The sequence below is a fragment of the Oryzias latipes genome, chromosome 24, assembly GCF_053564925.1.
Source record: "Oryzias latipes strain Hd-rR chromosome 24, Olatipes_Hd-rR_3.1".
Lineage (NCBI taxonomy): Eukaryota > Metazoa > Chordata > Actinopteri > Beloniformes > Adrianichthyidae > Oryzias > Oryzias latipes.
Window position 1 is genome coordinate 20,564,054 of NC_136260.1, and position 13,391 is coordinate 20,577,444.

At 39.0% G+C, this 13,391-nt stretch overlaps 1 protein-coding gene across 1 annotated transcript; it reads right to left on the minus strand.

The window, feature by feature from the left end:
* Nucleotides 1-658: 658 nt before the first annotated feature.
* crip2l (cysteine-rich protein 2-like) lies at nucleotides 659-10,724 on the minus strand. Its single transcript, XM_004083406.2, has 8 exons — nucleotides 10,532-10,724; nucleotides 3,651-3,745; nucleotides 3,512-3,569; nucleotides 3,315-3,443; nucleotides 3,080-3,148; nucleotides 2,863-2,957; nucleotides 1,292-1,349; nucleotides 659-1,172 (listed from the first exon to the last, which is right to left on the minus strand). Exons 1-8 carry the CDS (start codon nucleotides 10,575-10,577, stop codon nucleotides 1,108-1,110), a joined length of 615 nt encoding a protein of 204 aa, XP_004083454.1. The 5' UTR covers nucleotides 10,578-10,724; the 3' UTR covers nucleotides 659-1,107.
* Nucleotides 10,725-13,391: the final 2,667 nt, after the last annotated feature.

Below are 13,391 nucleotides of genomic sequence, written 5' to 3' on the forward strand. Positions count from 1 at the left end.
TGGTGCACTGGGGTTCTGTCCTCTGTCTCATCTACTTCTCCTCTCCTCTATTTCTGATCATTTATTTATCATTTAGTCCTCCATGCTTGGTGCAGTGCGATTCATGTACTGTCCCACTTTCCCACTCCTCTCCAGGGGAGCGGGAGTGATTCCAGATCCAGTTGCCTCATCTGTGCTCCTGTACCTGGCTGTGGACCTCGCCTCGCGTCCCCAGCCTTCCCCTCATTCCATCTGGATGAAGCCCATCTGCTACATTATCAAAACATGTAGTTTTAGGGTGAGATTAGCTAAATTTCTGGTGCATCGCTTGTGCGTCCTTGGAGATGATCCCTCCTTCATGTGGACATCCCCGAGATTTCGTCCTTTTTTCCCCGTGGAATTTGATATTTTTTGGGGGGTTCCTTACCAAGAAGGACGGTCTAAGGGCAGGGATGCCCAGTTTAGCTTAGTCCTTTAAGTTTCCTTTAGCAATCAGCTATTGAATTTTATAACCAATTAAATTTTTTGTACAATTAGTGAAGCCTGTTGAGACAATTATAATGTAATATTGGTCTGTATAGATCAAATCAAATTGAATTAAATAGCTCAAAAACCTGTAAATACAAATATAATGCTTCATGTCATGGAGTTTGTAAAAGCAAACACACATCCACCAACCTTCAGGTTTTCTAAAACTAACTTTAATTGTATAAAACATGATCAAGATCACCCAGGCTGCACAAACTTCAGATGCATTAATCACAACGACATCCTGTTTCTTTTAAAAGCTAAGTTAAACTAAACAATAAAACGGAGAATAGATACTTCATATTTTCACCCAGTACATGTGGTAAGAGCTCACATATCTGCACAAACTACTGTTCAAAAAGAACAACACCAGAGCTTTAACTCACTATAATAATCCCTTATGACCAATTGGCAAAGAGAACCGACAAACTAAACGGCAAATTTGAACGTCATGGGTGGTTATTTAAATACAAATCAGTAAACCAATACAATAAAAATTTATCTATCACTGGTAGCGTAAATCAGATCATTTGTCAGAGTGGCCATGACGGCAAACGAGGGAAACTCCAGGACGTCTGTTTTGGAAGCAGCACCGAGGCTTTAAGGCTCTTCTTTGGCTTCAGGATCGTCGTAGATGTAGCTTCCAACGCCTCCTGTGTTAACGCCTGGCAAAATCATATATTTAAAATTAATCATCATATTTTGGTGCTGTATATTTCATTAGTCTTCTCCTTAAGTTTGATTTACTTCTTAATAAAAAATGTATTTATTCGTAGCTCTATACCTTTGGGCCCGAACAGCACAGCGTAGCATGGTTTGTGGCAGTAAGGTTGTCCATCATGCTGCAACGGGAACAGAAAAGTTGCTTTTAAATTGTGAGCTTGTGTTATCATTTTTTACATTAACCACATCCTTAAAGACCCACTTTGATGAAAATGGTGTTTTTAAAATGTTCTTGTGCTGTTTGTCTGATGATATAGGACATAGAGTAAGGAAATTAAGCTTAAAATAGCATTTCTGAGTATTTCTTTATGCAAATCGAGAATCAGGAGCAGATGAAAAAATAACCGTTCGGCCTTCAACTACCGTTCGGGGTCCTTCGACTAGTGCTGACGTCACATTATGTGATTGGCTGTCTGTTGATCCGATGCCGTCTCAGATAGTTATTGGTCTGGACAAATTACGATACTACCATAGAAGAAGAAACTATGAAGTCTGTTGTAAACAAACAGAGCTCCAACACAGAGCGAAATTATCCTCTAAACGTGTTTTTATTATTGTTATGATTATTATGAAGTGCTTTTGCAGCAGAACGGACTGCGGTCAGAACCCTTCTCTGGACCGCACACTATAACAAAGCAGCTTCCCTGCTTGCAAACACGAAGCTACGAGACTCCAGCTGCCCTGATCAGAGACACGGTTCGCTCGTCTTGAGCAGCAGGTTCATTCTAACAGCCACAGAACTTTTTACAAAGTGGGTTGTGGCAAAATCTCTCTATAAACAATACAAAGAATAATGTCAGACACAACTTAAGAGGGAAAAGAACTTTATATTACAAAAGGAGACATGAAAATGAAAATATGTAGAACCCAAGCAGATCTGGACGCTATGTAGTTTGTCCAAGTGGGGCTACCGTAGTGTGACGTTATCCTCAGTCGAAAGGACCCCGAACGGTAGTTATAGGCCGAACGGTTATTGTACCTAAACCGGGAACGCTTTGATCAAAAGAAGATCGGAGTCAGACTTTGAGAAAAAAAGAAATAAAATTCACTATTTTAATTTTTCAATCTATGTCAATGCTTCTCAAATGCATCATCTGTCGTTTTTTAACCGGAAAGTTAAAGTTTTCAACTGACCGTGGTTAAGCTCTGTTGTTGGTTTGCCGGCTGAGTTACCAGCTGATGCCAAAAACAGGATTAGGAGTCTGATAAGACTCATGCAAGTCTCTACACTGGGGATAAACAATTCAGTCTTTTTTATCCCAAATTTTCCTTTATATGTGACCTTTGTTAATAAATAGGCTGTAGCACATTATTGCACCAAGCAACCATCTCCTTATGTTCCTACAGCAACCAAAGAGCAGCTAAGTACTATTTCAAACATCTTCAATGAAAGCAGTGTTGGCCGCTCCTGGTTTGTACCGACCTGAAGACAAGATTTAGAAAAAAGGAACCCGATTCTCCACAGTCGTCACTAATGATACATATTAAACGTGATTTAATCCATCCAGTGGGTTCTAAAATAAAAATTGGATTCTCACAACAAAAAAATGATAAACAGGATCAGGAAATGATGTAATAAACGTTAGAGCAGAGGTTGTTAGAAAGTGTCAAAGGTGGACCAGCGCCGCTCACCTCTGCATGGCTTCCTGGTGCCAGAGTCTTACTGCATCTCTCACAGCGCAGACAAGGCCGATGCCAGTTCTTCCCCAGAGACGACACCTTCTCAGCTGTACACGAGCGCCCACAGAAAGGCCACCGTGGTGACAGTCACCGCGGCAACCAGCTGATTAAGTCACTTTAATATTAGAAACACTAATACTTTGTATAATGCAGGTGTGCCTCTGCTCACCGAAATATACAGTTTTGTTGCATCTGGGGCAAATGTTGGGGCCTCCAGAGAAGGATGAGAAGCTTGCAGCTGAAAAAGGAACAACCAAATGAGACGTTTTACAACTAAAGTGAGGAAACTATCTGTAAAAAGTTGCTTGAAAGTTAATTAGCTCATCCTAAAATAGGATATTTTCCTATTAAATGTTCGCTTTACAGTAGATGTTATATTAACTTCTGTACAGTAGGTTTCTCACCCTTCACGGGCCCACGTCCCGAAGCTTTTTTCTCCTCTGGTTTGGAGTCCGTTTCCATGGAAACCGCTGCAGGTGCTTCGTTGGCAGTGGCGTCATACACGTAAGAACCAGCACCTCCTATGTTGACACCTAAAACACAACAGTGTTGAAAATGCAAACCTGGAATTGTTGACTGAAGAGATGAGAGAAAAGTCCACCTTTTGGTCCAAAGAGGGCGGCGTAACAGGGCTTGTGGCAGTAGGGCTTTCCATCATGCTGCACCACAAAGAGGGGCAAACAGAGGTTTACAAGACAAAAATAATAATCCTTATGAGGAAGATCTTCACCCTGTCTTACCTCAGCATGACCTCCTGGATTCAATGTTTTGCTGCAGCGCTCACATTTCAGACAGAACTTGTGCCAGTCTTTACCCAAAGATGACACCTTCTCCGCTGTGAAACCCAAATTATTGTTGTTTCAAGAAAAATACAAATAGACAGATGCATAAAAAACACATTATTTAAAGAAAAAAATGGTATAAATAATGAGCGAGCGAACATTTTATTTCGAGCTGAAATCTATTGAGAGCTATGTAAGTGTGTCACAGCCATGGAAAACACTCGATGCGCTCTTGTGAGTTCATATCAGCACCGCACATTCTTTCCACTGCCTTTATGGCAGCGTGGTGACTCACATTCCTGTCTCCATAAAACCTCCTGCTCCTTTCAAACTATCCTTTCATATTAACGTCTATCAAACTTTGCTGATAAGATAATAAATATTCCTCCTAGTTTTATTTCTCTCAGCTTTGTAGCAGCCTGTTTGCAGCTTCTGTGATATAAATGGTTAGACAATTTTTAAGGTAAGATGAATACAGTATTATCATTTCGGATCACTTTCTGATTACCTTCCAGTTTACATTAGAACATGCTACTGCCCCAGTGAATAAGAAACAGCTTAGAAGAACCTTAACTGACCGTTCTGTGTCTGAGTTTAAACACACAGTTCAGCCAGTACTTAGTGACATTCTGAGAAAATACTCTGAGACCAGCTCCCATAGCATCAGTCCTAGTATAAATGACCACTTTGTTAATGATGCCTTCCAAGCCCTCAGGAGTACACTCGATGTTGTTTCCCCCCTGAAACCTAAGTTCGTCGGACAAAACCAAGTAGCACCGTGGTTTAACGCTGAAACTCGTTCTCTTAAACAAGTAACCCGTAAGTTGGATAGAGAATGGCGCCGCTCCTGTTCAGAGCAGTCTCTGAATACCTGGAAAAATAGCCTATTAAATTATTTAAAAAAAGCTCTGCGTGGAGCTAGAAGCCAGTACTATTCAACCTTAATATCAGAGAATGGAAATAATCCAAGATTTCTTTTTAGCACTATTGCTAGATTAACTCGCAGTCAGAGCTCAGTAGAACCACATGTTCCTGTTTCTCTCAGCTCTGATGATTTTCTTACATTTTCGATAGTAAAATCTCAAATATTAGACATAAGTTGAATCAAGTTATTCCTACTATCAGCCCAGAACAGGCTGAAGCGGTAGAAGTGGAGGCATCCCTAGAAACCTCTGTAACATTAGACTGCTTCACTATTGTGGATCAAGTGGAAATAACATCAATTATTACATCCTCAACTTGTCTGTTAGACCCAATTCCCACTAGACTTTTTAAACAAACTTTTCCCCTAATTAATGATCCCATATTAACAATGATAAATGCCTCTCTGGAAACGGGTTACGTGGCACAGTCTTTTAAATATGCAGTTGTTAAACCTCTTCTGAAAAAGCCCAGTTTGGATCCTAGCAACTTGGCCAACTATAGACCAACTTTAAACCTCCCCTTTATTTCTAAAATCCTTGAAAGAGTTGTATATAGGCAGCTTTACTGCCACCTACAGGACAACAGCCACTTTGAAGACTTTCAGTCGGGGTTTAGACCTCACCACAGTACGGAAACTGCACTAGTTAGAGTCTCTAATGACTTGTTATTGGCCTCAGAAAAGGGACTACTTTCTATTCTGGTCCTGTTAGACCTCAGTGCAGCATTTGACACTATCGACCACGGTATTTTACTCCATAGATTAGAGCATAGGGTTTAGAGGATCTGCCCTCCAGTGGTTTAAATCCTATTTATCCGTTAGGTATCAGTTTGTTAATGTAAATGGACATTCCTCTCAGTGCACTCGAGTTAACTATGGAGTCCAACAGGGCTCAGTTTTAGGACCCATCCTGTTTATGCTTTATATGCTACCCCTAGGAAACATAATCAGGAAACAGCATTTATTTTCATTGTTATGCCGACGATACGCAGTTGTATTTATCCATGAAACCTGACCAGAATGACAATATAGAGAAACTTAATGCCTGCATCAGAGACATCAAGACCTGGATGACAATTAATTACCTCCTCTTGAACCCAAAAAAAACCAGAGGTCATTATACCAGGTCCTAAAAATAGTCTCCCTGGATGGCATAAGTATAGCCCCCAATTCCACAGTTAGAAACCTTGGGGTTTTACTTGACCAGGATTTATCATTTAAGGCTCACATATCTCAGGCGTGTAGAACTGCCTTTTTTCACCTGCGGAATATTGCTAAGATCAGAAATATACTTTCTAAGAGTGATGCTGAAAAACTCATCCATGCGTTTGTTACGTCGAGGCTGGATTACTGGAACTCTTTGTTAGCAGCGTGTCCTAAGAGTTCCTTAAGAAGTCTCCAGCTTGTTCAGAACACAGCAGCTAGATTGTTAGCTGGAACTAACAGGTGAGATCACATCACTCCTGTGTTAGTTTTCGCTCCATTGGCTCCCAGTTGATTCTAGAATCAAGTTCAAGATCCTCCTGTTAACCTATCAGGCCTTACATGGAATGGCCCCGTCCTATATGCCCCGTCCTATATTAAGGACCTCATAGTCCCTTACCATCCGATAAGAACACTTGCTCGCAAAATGCAGGACTGCTTGTGGTTCCTAGAATTAGTAAAAGTACAGTTGGAGGTAGAGCCTTTAGTCATCAAGCCCCTGTTTTATGGAATAAGCTCCCAGCTCATGGAAGAGAGGCCGACACAGTTTCTACATTCAAGTTAGACTGAAAACATTCCTCTTTGGACAGGCTTATTGTCAGACTAGCTAGTATTTAGAGATTATTTAACTTAACGTTAATGTGTTTAAATTAAACGTAATAACAATAACTATTTGTTTTTAGTAGGCTGCTAGAAGTTGAAGCTGGGGTAGCTATGGTGCACTGGGGTTCTGTCCTCTTTTCTCATCTACTTCAACCCTTCCTCTCTTCTCTATTCTTGATTATTATTCATCATTTAGTTCTCCATGCCTCTGTTTGGTGCAGTGCGATTCATGTATTGTCCCTCTTTCCCTCTCCCCTCCTGGGGAGTGGGAGTGCTTCCAGATTCCAGTTGGCTCATCCGTGCTCTGTACTTGACCGTCTACCTCGTCTCTGGCTCGTCTTTGCTCCTGCTCCTACACCTGGCTGTGGATCCTGCCTCTGGCTCGTCTCTGCTCTGTACCTGACCGTGTACCTCGTCTCTGGCTCGTCTCTGCTCCTGCTCCTACACCTGGCTGTGGATCCTGTCTCCGGCTCGACTCGCACCCCCCAACTCCGTCTGGATGAAGCTCGTCTGCTGGACTTTAAATGTGTAGTTGTAGATTTTAAAAAATTAATTCTTCTCTATGAGTTCTGGTAAATCGCCTGTCCGTCCTGGGGGAGGATCCCTCCTTCATGTGGGCACCCCTGAGGTTTCTTCGTTTTTTCCGGAATCCTTTTTTTTTTAAGGAGTTTTTCTTTACCGCGAAGAAGGATCTAAAGGCAGCTTAGTTTGTTAGTTCAATTTAGTATTTTCCTATTGAATTCTAGGAATTCAGGATCCTTTTGATTTTATGTTTTACTTTTTCAATTACCAGTACGAAGCCCATCGAGATGACTGTTATGAATTTGGGCTATACAAATAAAATTGAATTGAATTGAAGTATGATAATGTTCTCCACATCCAAGCAAGTTCTACTTTCTCTTTTTTAGATATATTTATCCACTGAAGTAAATATTTTGTGAAGATTTCATTACAATTTAATTATGAAAAAAATGAACAAAAGTAATTATTGAAACGTTGTCAAATACTGTTTCATTTTCCAGCAAATACTGAAGTGACACTAAACTCTTTTGTTTCTTTATGAGACAAAAAAAAATGTTTTAAATGATGCACGAATCAAGAAGCATAAAGAATGAAGAGATGCTTAGCATCCTAAAGACAATCTTAAGTTTTAAATATTATTTTCAGTTGGTTATTTTTAATGACCTAAACAGTGATTTAGTGCAGACAAAGCACCAGGTAACCAACTACCTTTCTCACTTTTGACTAAAAAAGAAAATCTGAATATTTGAGTTTTGGTTTCTTTTCTTTGTTATCATTTGTTGTTCAGTTGTATTTTTTGTATAGTTTTGGCTGTCTGGTTTTGGATTTTTCTGGTTCTTTGCATTTTAATGATTTCTTTTGGATTTTTTTTTCATTCATCTTTTCATTCTGAGTTCAGTTACTTGCTACAAGTTTTTTCATCGTCCATCCCTTTTCCCAACATCTTTCCATGTTGTTCACCTTTCGGCAAATCCCTTCAGGGGTCGCAGCAGCGGATCAACTTTGACCGATTCCGTTCCTGACACAATCCTGTATTTTCTTTCCGGGCTGGGGACCGGCACAGGGAGACCAAGATTTGGGCCCCCTTGTGGCTACACATTTCCTTTCATCTGACGTGTTTGTTAGTCTTTAACTGATTTATTTTGTTCTTGAATAGAACAAGAGCTTTTCTCCAGCATTAAGCTACATGGGGTAACTTTTAGTTTGACTTTTAGATTATATTTATTTGTCTGTGTGTTGTTATTTTGTCATTGGTTAAAAACAAAGCAGTAAAACTAAATTTTTGAGGAAAAATTAATAGAAACACATTTAAATGTAACATTTGTGTATAAGTGCAAATATGTCTCGTTAAGATTAAAAGTAGTTATAATGTCCAGAGGATAGCATCATTTTCTTTTATGCATTTTGTAATCAATTTATGGATCAATATGTTAATTTGATATGAAAAATGTTCTTTGCTTTTTCAAACTTGTTTTTGGAAAGAGCGTGAAATAAATCAAATAACCAATTTGAATGTAACATGAAACTTGTTCCTTTGTAACTCTGGTGCAAAAAGTTTGTTTTTAGCAAAGGTACTTACCTTTTAGTCAGAAAAATCATGGCAGAATTTGTAAAAAAAAATATATATTTTTTTTTCTTAAATTTGTGTAGGAATTTTGTTGTGAACATTTACAACAACATTTTTTGAAGGAAGCTTCATTTTTTTTATCCCCAAGAGAATAGTTGGTAGTTGTACCAAAACAAACTTTCCGTCATCATTTTTCTTCTCGTCCCAAAATATCTCAGTAGATTACGAGTCCGATAAAACCCAACACTTCCTGTTTTGACTCACAGTCTGTCAGTGTGATTCACGGAAAACGATGTACGACCATAAGAGTGACCACAACAAGGAAAAGCAAAATGACTGCATCAAGTCCTTTTGCTGTTAATTAATAAAAGACTTTACAGTAATTTATTTTATGTTTAGGGTAGTTTTTTCTTTAAGATTTAATAATAATAATAATAATAATAATAATAATAAATATATATATATATATATATATATATATATATATATATATATATATACATATATATATATATATATATATATATATACATATATATATATATATATTTTTTGGCACTGTTTTTATCTGTTCACTGTGTCCTTAGGCGGTTTTTCTCTTTAAATTGTGGAAATGTAATTAGTTTTTTCCTCCAAGATCCAGAACAAACAGGCAGCCAAAGGAAGATGATAAATCCAAAGTATTAGATTTACTGCAGTCGCATTGTTTGGCTCTAGCTGATGGGTGGGGTTTGCCTGCTGCTCTCCAGGGAGATGAAGAGGAAAGAACAAAAAAAGAAGATCAATCCATCCAACAAATGTGCAATCACTAAATTATTTACAACATCTGTAAATCTCAGCACCGTCGCGGCCACTAATCTGATGAATGTGCGGCGTTTTTGCCACCAGACAAACAAACTGTCTGAGAAGTTATTCTGCATGGATTTCACTTCAAACGTCAGATGATCCAGTTGCTTGATGTCCACCAGCCTGCAGGTCTGTTAATGGCTCACTGTAATCTTATCCACAGATAGTGAAGCCATTACTGACTGATGTGGACTGCAGAGTTGTGTGTTGGTGCCTTTGACTCCCCAGCTGACATATTTTTGGATCATGGGGAGGGAAAAAGCCACTTTCCCTTCCCACGCAATGACAAAATGCCTTTGTCGCTCAGAATCAAGAGGGACATTTTACAGTTATGATCCACCAGCTTTAGGGGCTTTAACGTGAATTATTTTCAATATATTTTAGTGCAACTTAGTCAAGAATGTAGCTCGCAGAAAATTTCTGTTTTACTCAAAAATTAGTGGAAGAAACCATTTTTATGAAAACAGGAGCTAACATTAGTGCCTTATAAATAGCTTAAGCCTCATAAAAAATACCTTAACATTTCTGTTTAGACCTTTTTGGTCCATCAAATGAAAATGATAACATCCAAACTTAAGGGAACCCTGTGGATTTCTTGGGACAAAGTGGGGGTTCCTAACCTAATCCACAAAGGGTGGATCTTCTGAAATTTGAAAGCGAGCTTCAAAAATCTAACCTTATACGGGTCAAAGCAGCCCTCACTGAGGGAACATTTTTGCTTGAATAAGCCTTATAGAAGTCGTTTTAACTGACATAAAGTGTTTTTAAAAAGTGGTTTACATGTTATTTAAATAAATATGAACTAAAAAGGATCATTAAAATTTTTAAATTGAGAAAGATAAAAAAAAGACAAATTATAAAAATTAATTATAAAAATAATTAATTGCGTCTCATGTTTTGTTTGTAAATGATTATTTTTATGAATCAAATTCAGCTTTGAAAATGCCTCTTAGCTGCATGAAGGCATCTTGTGAAGATCTGAATGGGCGTCATTCCTCATCCTTTCCTTCATCTGCGCTCGAGATTCATTCATCCCTAACCATCAATGCTTCCACACCTTTTATTTTCTTTGAAAATGCAAACAATTGAAATAAAAACGCCCTAGAGAGGATCTTTTCGAGCTAGAAAAAAATCCACAGTGCTTAGAGGAAGTACCAGGGGGAATTGTGCACTCACCGAAATAGACAGTCTTGTCGCATTTTGGGCATTTTGACGCCATCATCAGTTGGGGCAGATGATTTCTTTCAGTCGGTTTGTTTGTCTGCAGCCCGCGCGCGCAGACACACCTCTGAGGATGCTGCAGATGAACAAACGATGACGAGGAGACTCACATTCGCCCTCCGCTCGCTCCCTCAGTGTAACTCCGCCCTAAACATTACGTCACAATCCCTCATGATCATTCAAATAATTAAGAATAATTTTTTTGGTCCATTTTCTCTAAGAAATTTCTTTTCTGATTTTTTAAAGTGAACACTCTAAAGCAGGGGTCGGGAACCTAAGGCTCGCGAGCCATATATGGCTCTTTTGATGGTCACATGTGGCTCTCAGACAAATCTTTAATTCAAATTTTTTTTCTTCATTAGACCAGTCCTTCTCGTGCGCGATGCGATGGCAGAGGCGCGCAGTAGTAGCGGTGCTTAGAGAGACAAATCTGCGCCAGCACTAGTATAAGTTTAAAATTGTCTATTAATTCACAGAGTTTGTACCACCCGGAAACCTGTGAATTGCCGTGCCTAAAACTGCGCGCTCCCGTCTCTGAGAAAGAGCGCGCAGTTGCGGGGACGGGATGTGTGAGGGAGAAAGCAGAGGGTGGGGCTGAGGTGTTGTGGGGACAGGCAGCAGGTGAATCGCGCAGGGATTGTAAAAACGTAAAACCCACTGCCTGTCACTCACTGCAGCGTGTGAGTGTGTGTTTGGCTCCCCGTCTGCATGTGAGCAGTCTGTCTCACATCTACAAAACATTCATACCAACCTAAGATCACGTTTAAAGTCTCAACGCCTGCATGAAGCAGAAACTCACCACGTAAACCAGACTAGACCATCAGCAAAACTACCACGAGAAATACTCATCATTTATTAGAAACAGCATAACAATGGTATTAAAAAGAATCCACAGACTTATTGTACTTTAAAAAGGTTGAAATTACATCAAATGCACACATTCACTTGTATTTTAGTTTTAAACATATTGTCGCGGACTGAGTTGGATGGCTGTTGGGCCGCGTTAAAAGTTCTGGAGTTCATTGACCGCATCAAGCAGAGAGCTGATTGGCTCTCAGTTCTGTCGCTCAGCCTGTTGTTAGGTAGTTTGGACCAATGGGGTTCAGCTATGGGCCGAATAAGGGAAAGGGGAGGGCTGCAGCGGGAGCAGGGGAATATAAAGTTGGGAGACGCGCTCTCGTCTCGTCTCGGCGGGAGAGATTCAGGAGTTGCTGAATTAATTGTTCGGCGTTTGTTGCGGTCTGCAGTAATCGGAATAAAGAACTTTAAAAGAGGTTAAGTCTCCGTGCCTCAGTGTGGGAAAGGGACACTACATTATTGTATGGCTCTTTCGAAATTACATTTCAAAATATGTGGCGTTTATGGCTCTCTTGGCCAAAAAGGTTCCCGACCCCTGCTCTAAAGGGGCGTTTTTGAGGTTTCTGTGGTAAGGGGCAAACATTACGTTGTGGGCCCCTTTCCAGCCTAAACCCTACCCTAAAAAATAAGTCTACATAAATACAAACATATTTAGGAGTAAATCTAAATAAGTATCTAAATATTCTACAAGTATATAGTACATTTTTCATTCTTCTAAAATATTGCAAAACTTTGTTAAAGGTTCAAAATACAAACATTGTCTTTTGCTGGCCAAATATTATTTTCTAAAAACATAGTTGAAGGAAGTTTTATTTTGAAAAATTGTATTTTTTATATTTATATTAACCCTGGAAAACCCAAGAACAATTTTCTTCTGGGCTTTTAAAGTTAATTTGACTTTTTTTGTTTTGTTTGTTTGCTCATGAAAAAATAGAAATTAAAAAATAGAAAAAAATAATAAAACTGTAAAAATAAAAAAATAAAAAATTGACTGTGGGTTTTCCAGGGTTAAAGGTACAAAAGTGTTCCACAAAAATAAGTTAGTGGACTTCTTGCTATTAAACAAACTACTGTAAAAAACAAACAAACAAGCAAAACTAAGACTGAAAAGGTGTTTTTAATCTGTGAGTAATGTAGACATAAAAAATCCCACTTTTGACGATGTGCAGGACCAGCACTGTGATGGATCAATCACAAGACTTTTGCTTCCCAAACATATCCACTGCTATTGGCATGTGAAAGTTATCGCAGCTTGTCAGTTTAAATGAGCATTTTTGTATCTCAAAGTTTTTCATGATAATTAGATCAGGGGTGTCAAACTCATTTTGGTTCGGGGGCCACATTTAACCCGTCTGATCTCAAGTGGGCCGGACCAGTAACATAAAAGCAAAATAACAATGGGGCCAATGGATCTCAAATAAAATTAATTTTATTTATTGTTCAAATAATACAGACTGAATATTTTACATCTGACACTGAAGCAATGCAGAAACTTTTCTTTATGATAAGTCTCTTAGTGGTGCTGAATGTCATATTCTTTGAGCACTGCGATGTTGATGACATACAAAGCATTTGGGTTTTGCATTCAGCTTCGTGAAAGAAAGAAAAAACTCTGTCCAATTTTCCTGGAAGGCTCTTCACTCCACTTCACGTTTGACAACATTTTGGTCATTAGGGTGTCGCTAATGATCATCCTTATAGCAAGATAACAGCGGTAAGGCTCACAGGGAACCAAGGTGCATCCTACCCAGACGCAGAGCTGTTATGTTTCGCTTTTGGCACATGCAGAGATATGCTGTTTCAACTGTTTTTCCTTTCATTTTGCTCCCCCTAGTGGCGGAATTGCACATTTCGGTTATTTATTTAACCCTTGTGCTATCCTAGGCACTTTAACATTGGGAGTTGGGTCATCTAGACCCACTAGACAGTGCTCTGAACCTTTTTTCTTCAATGATTT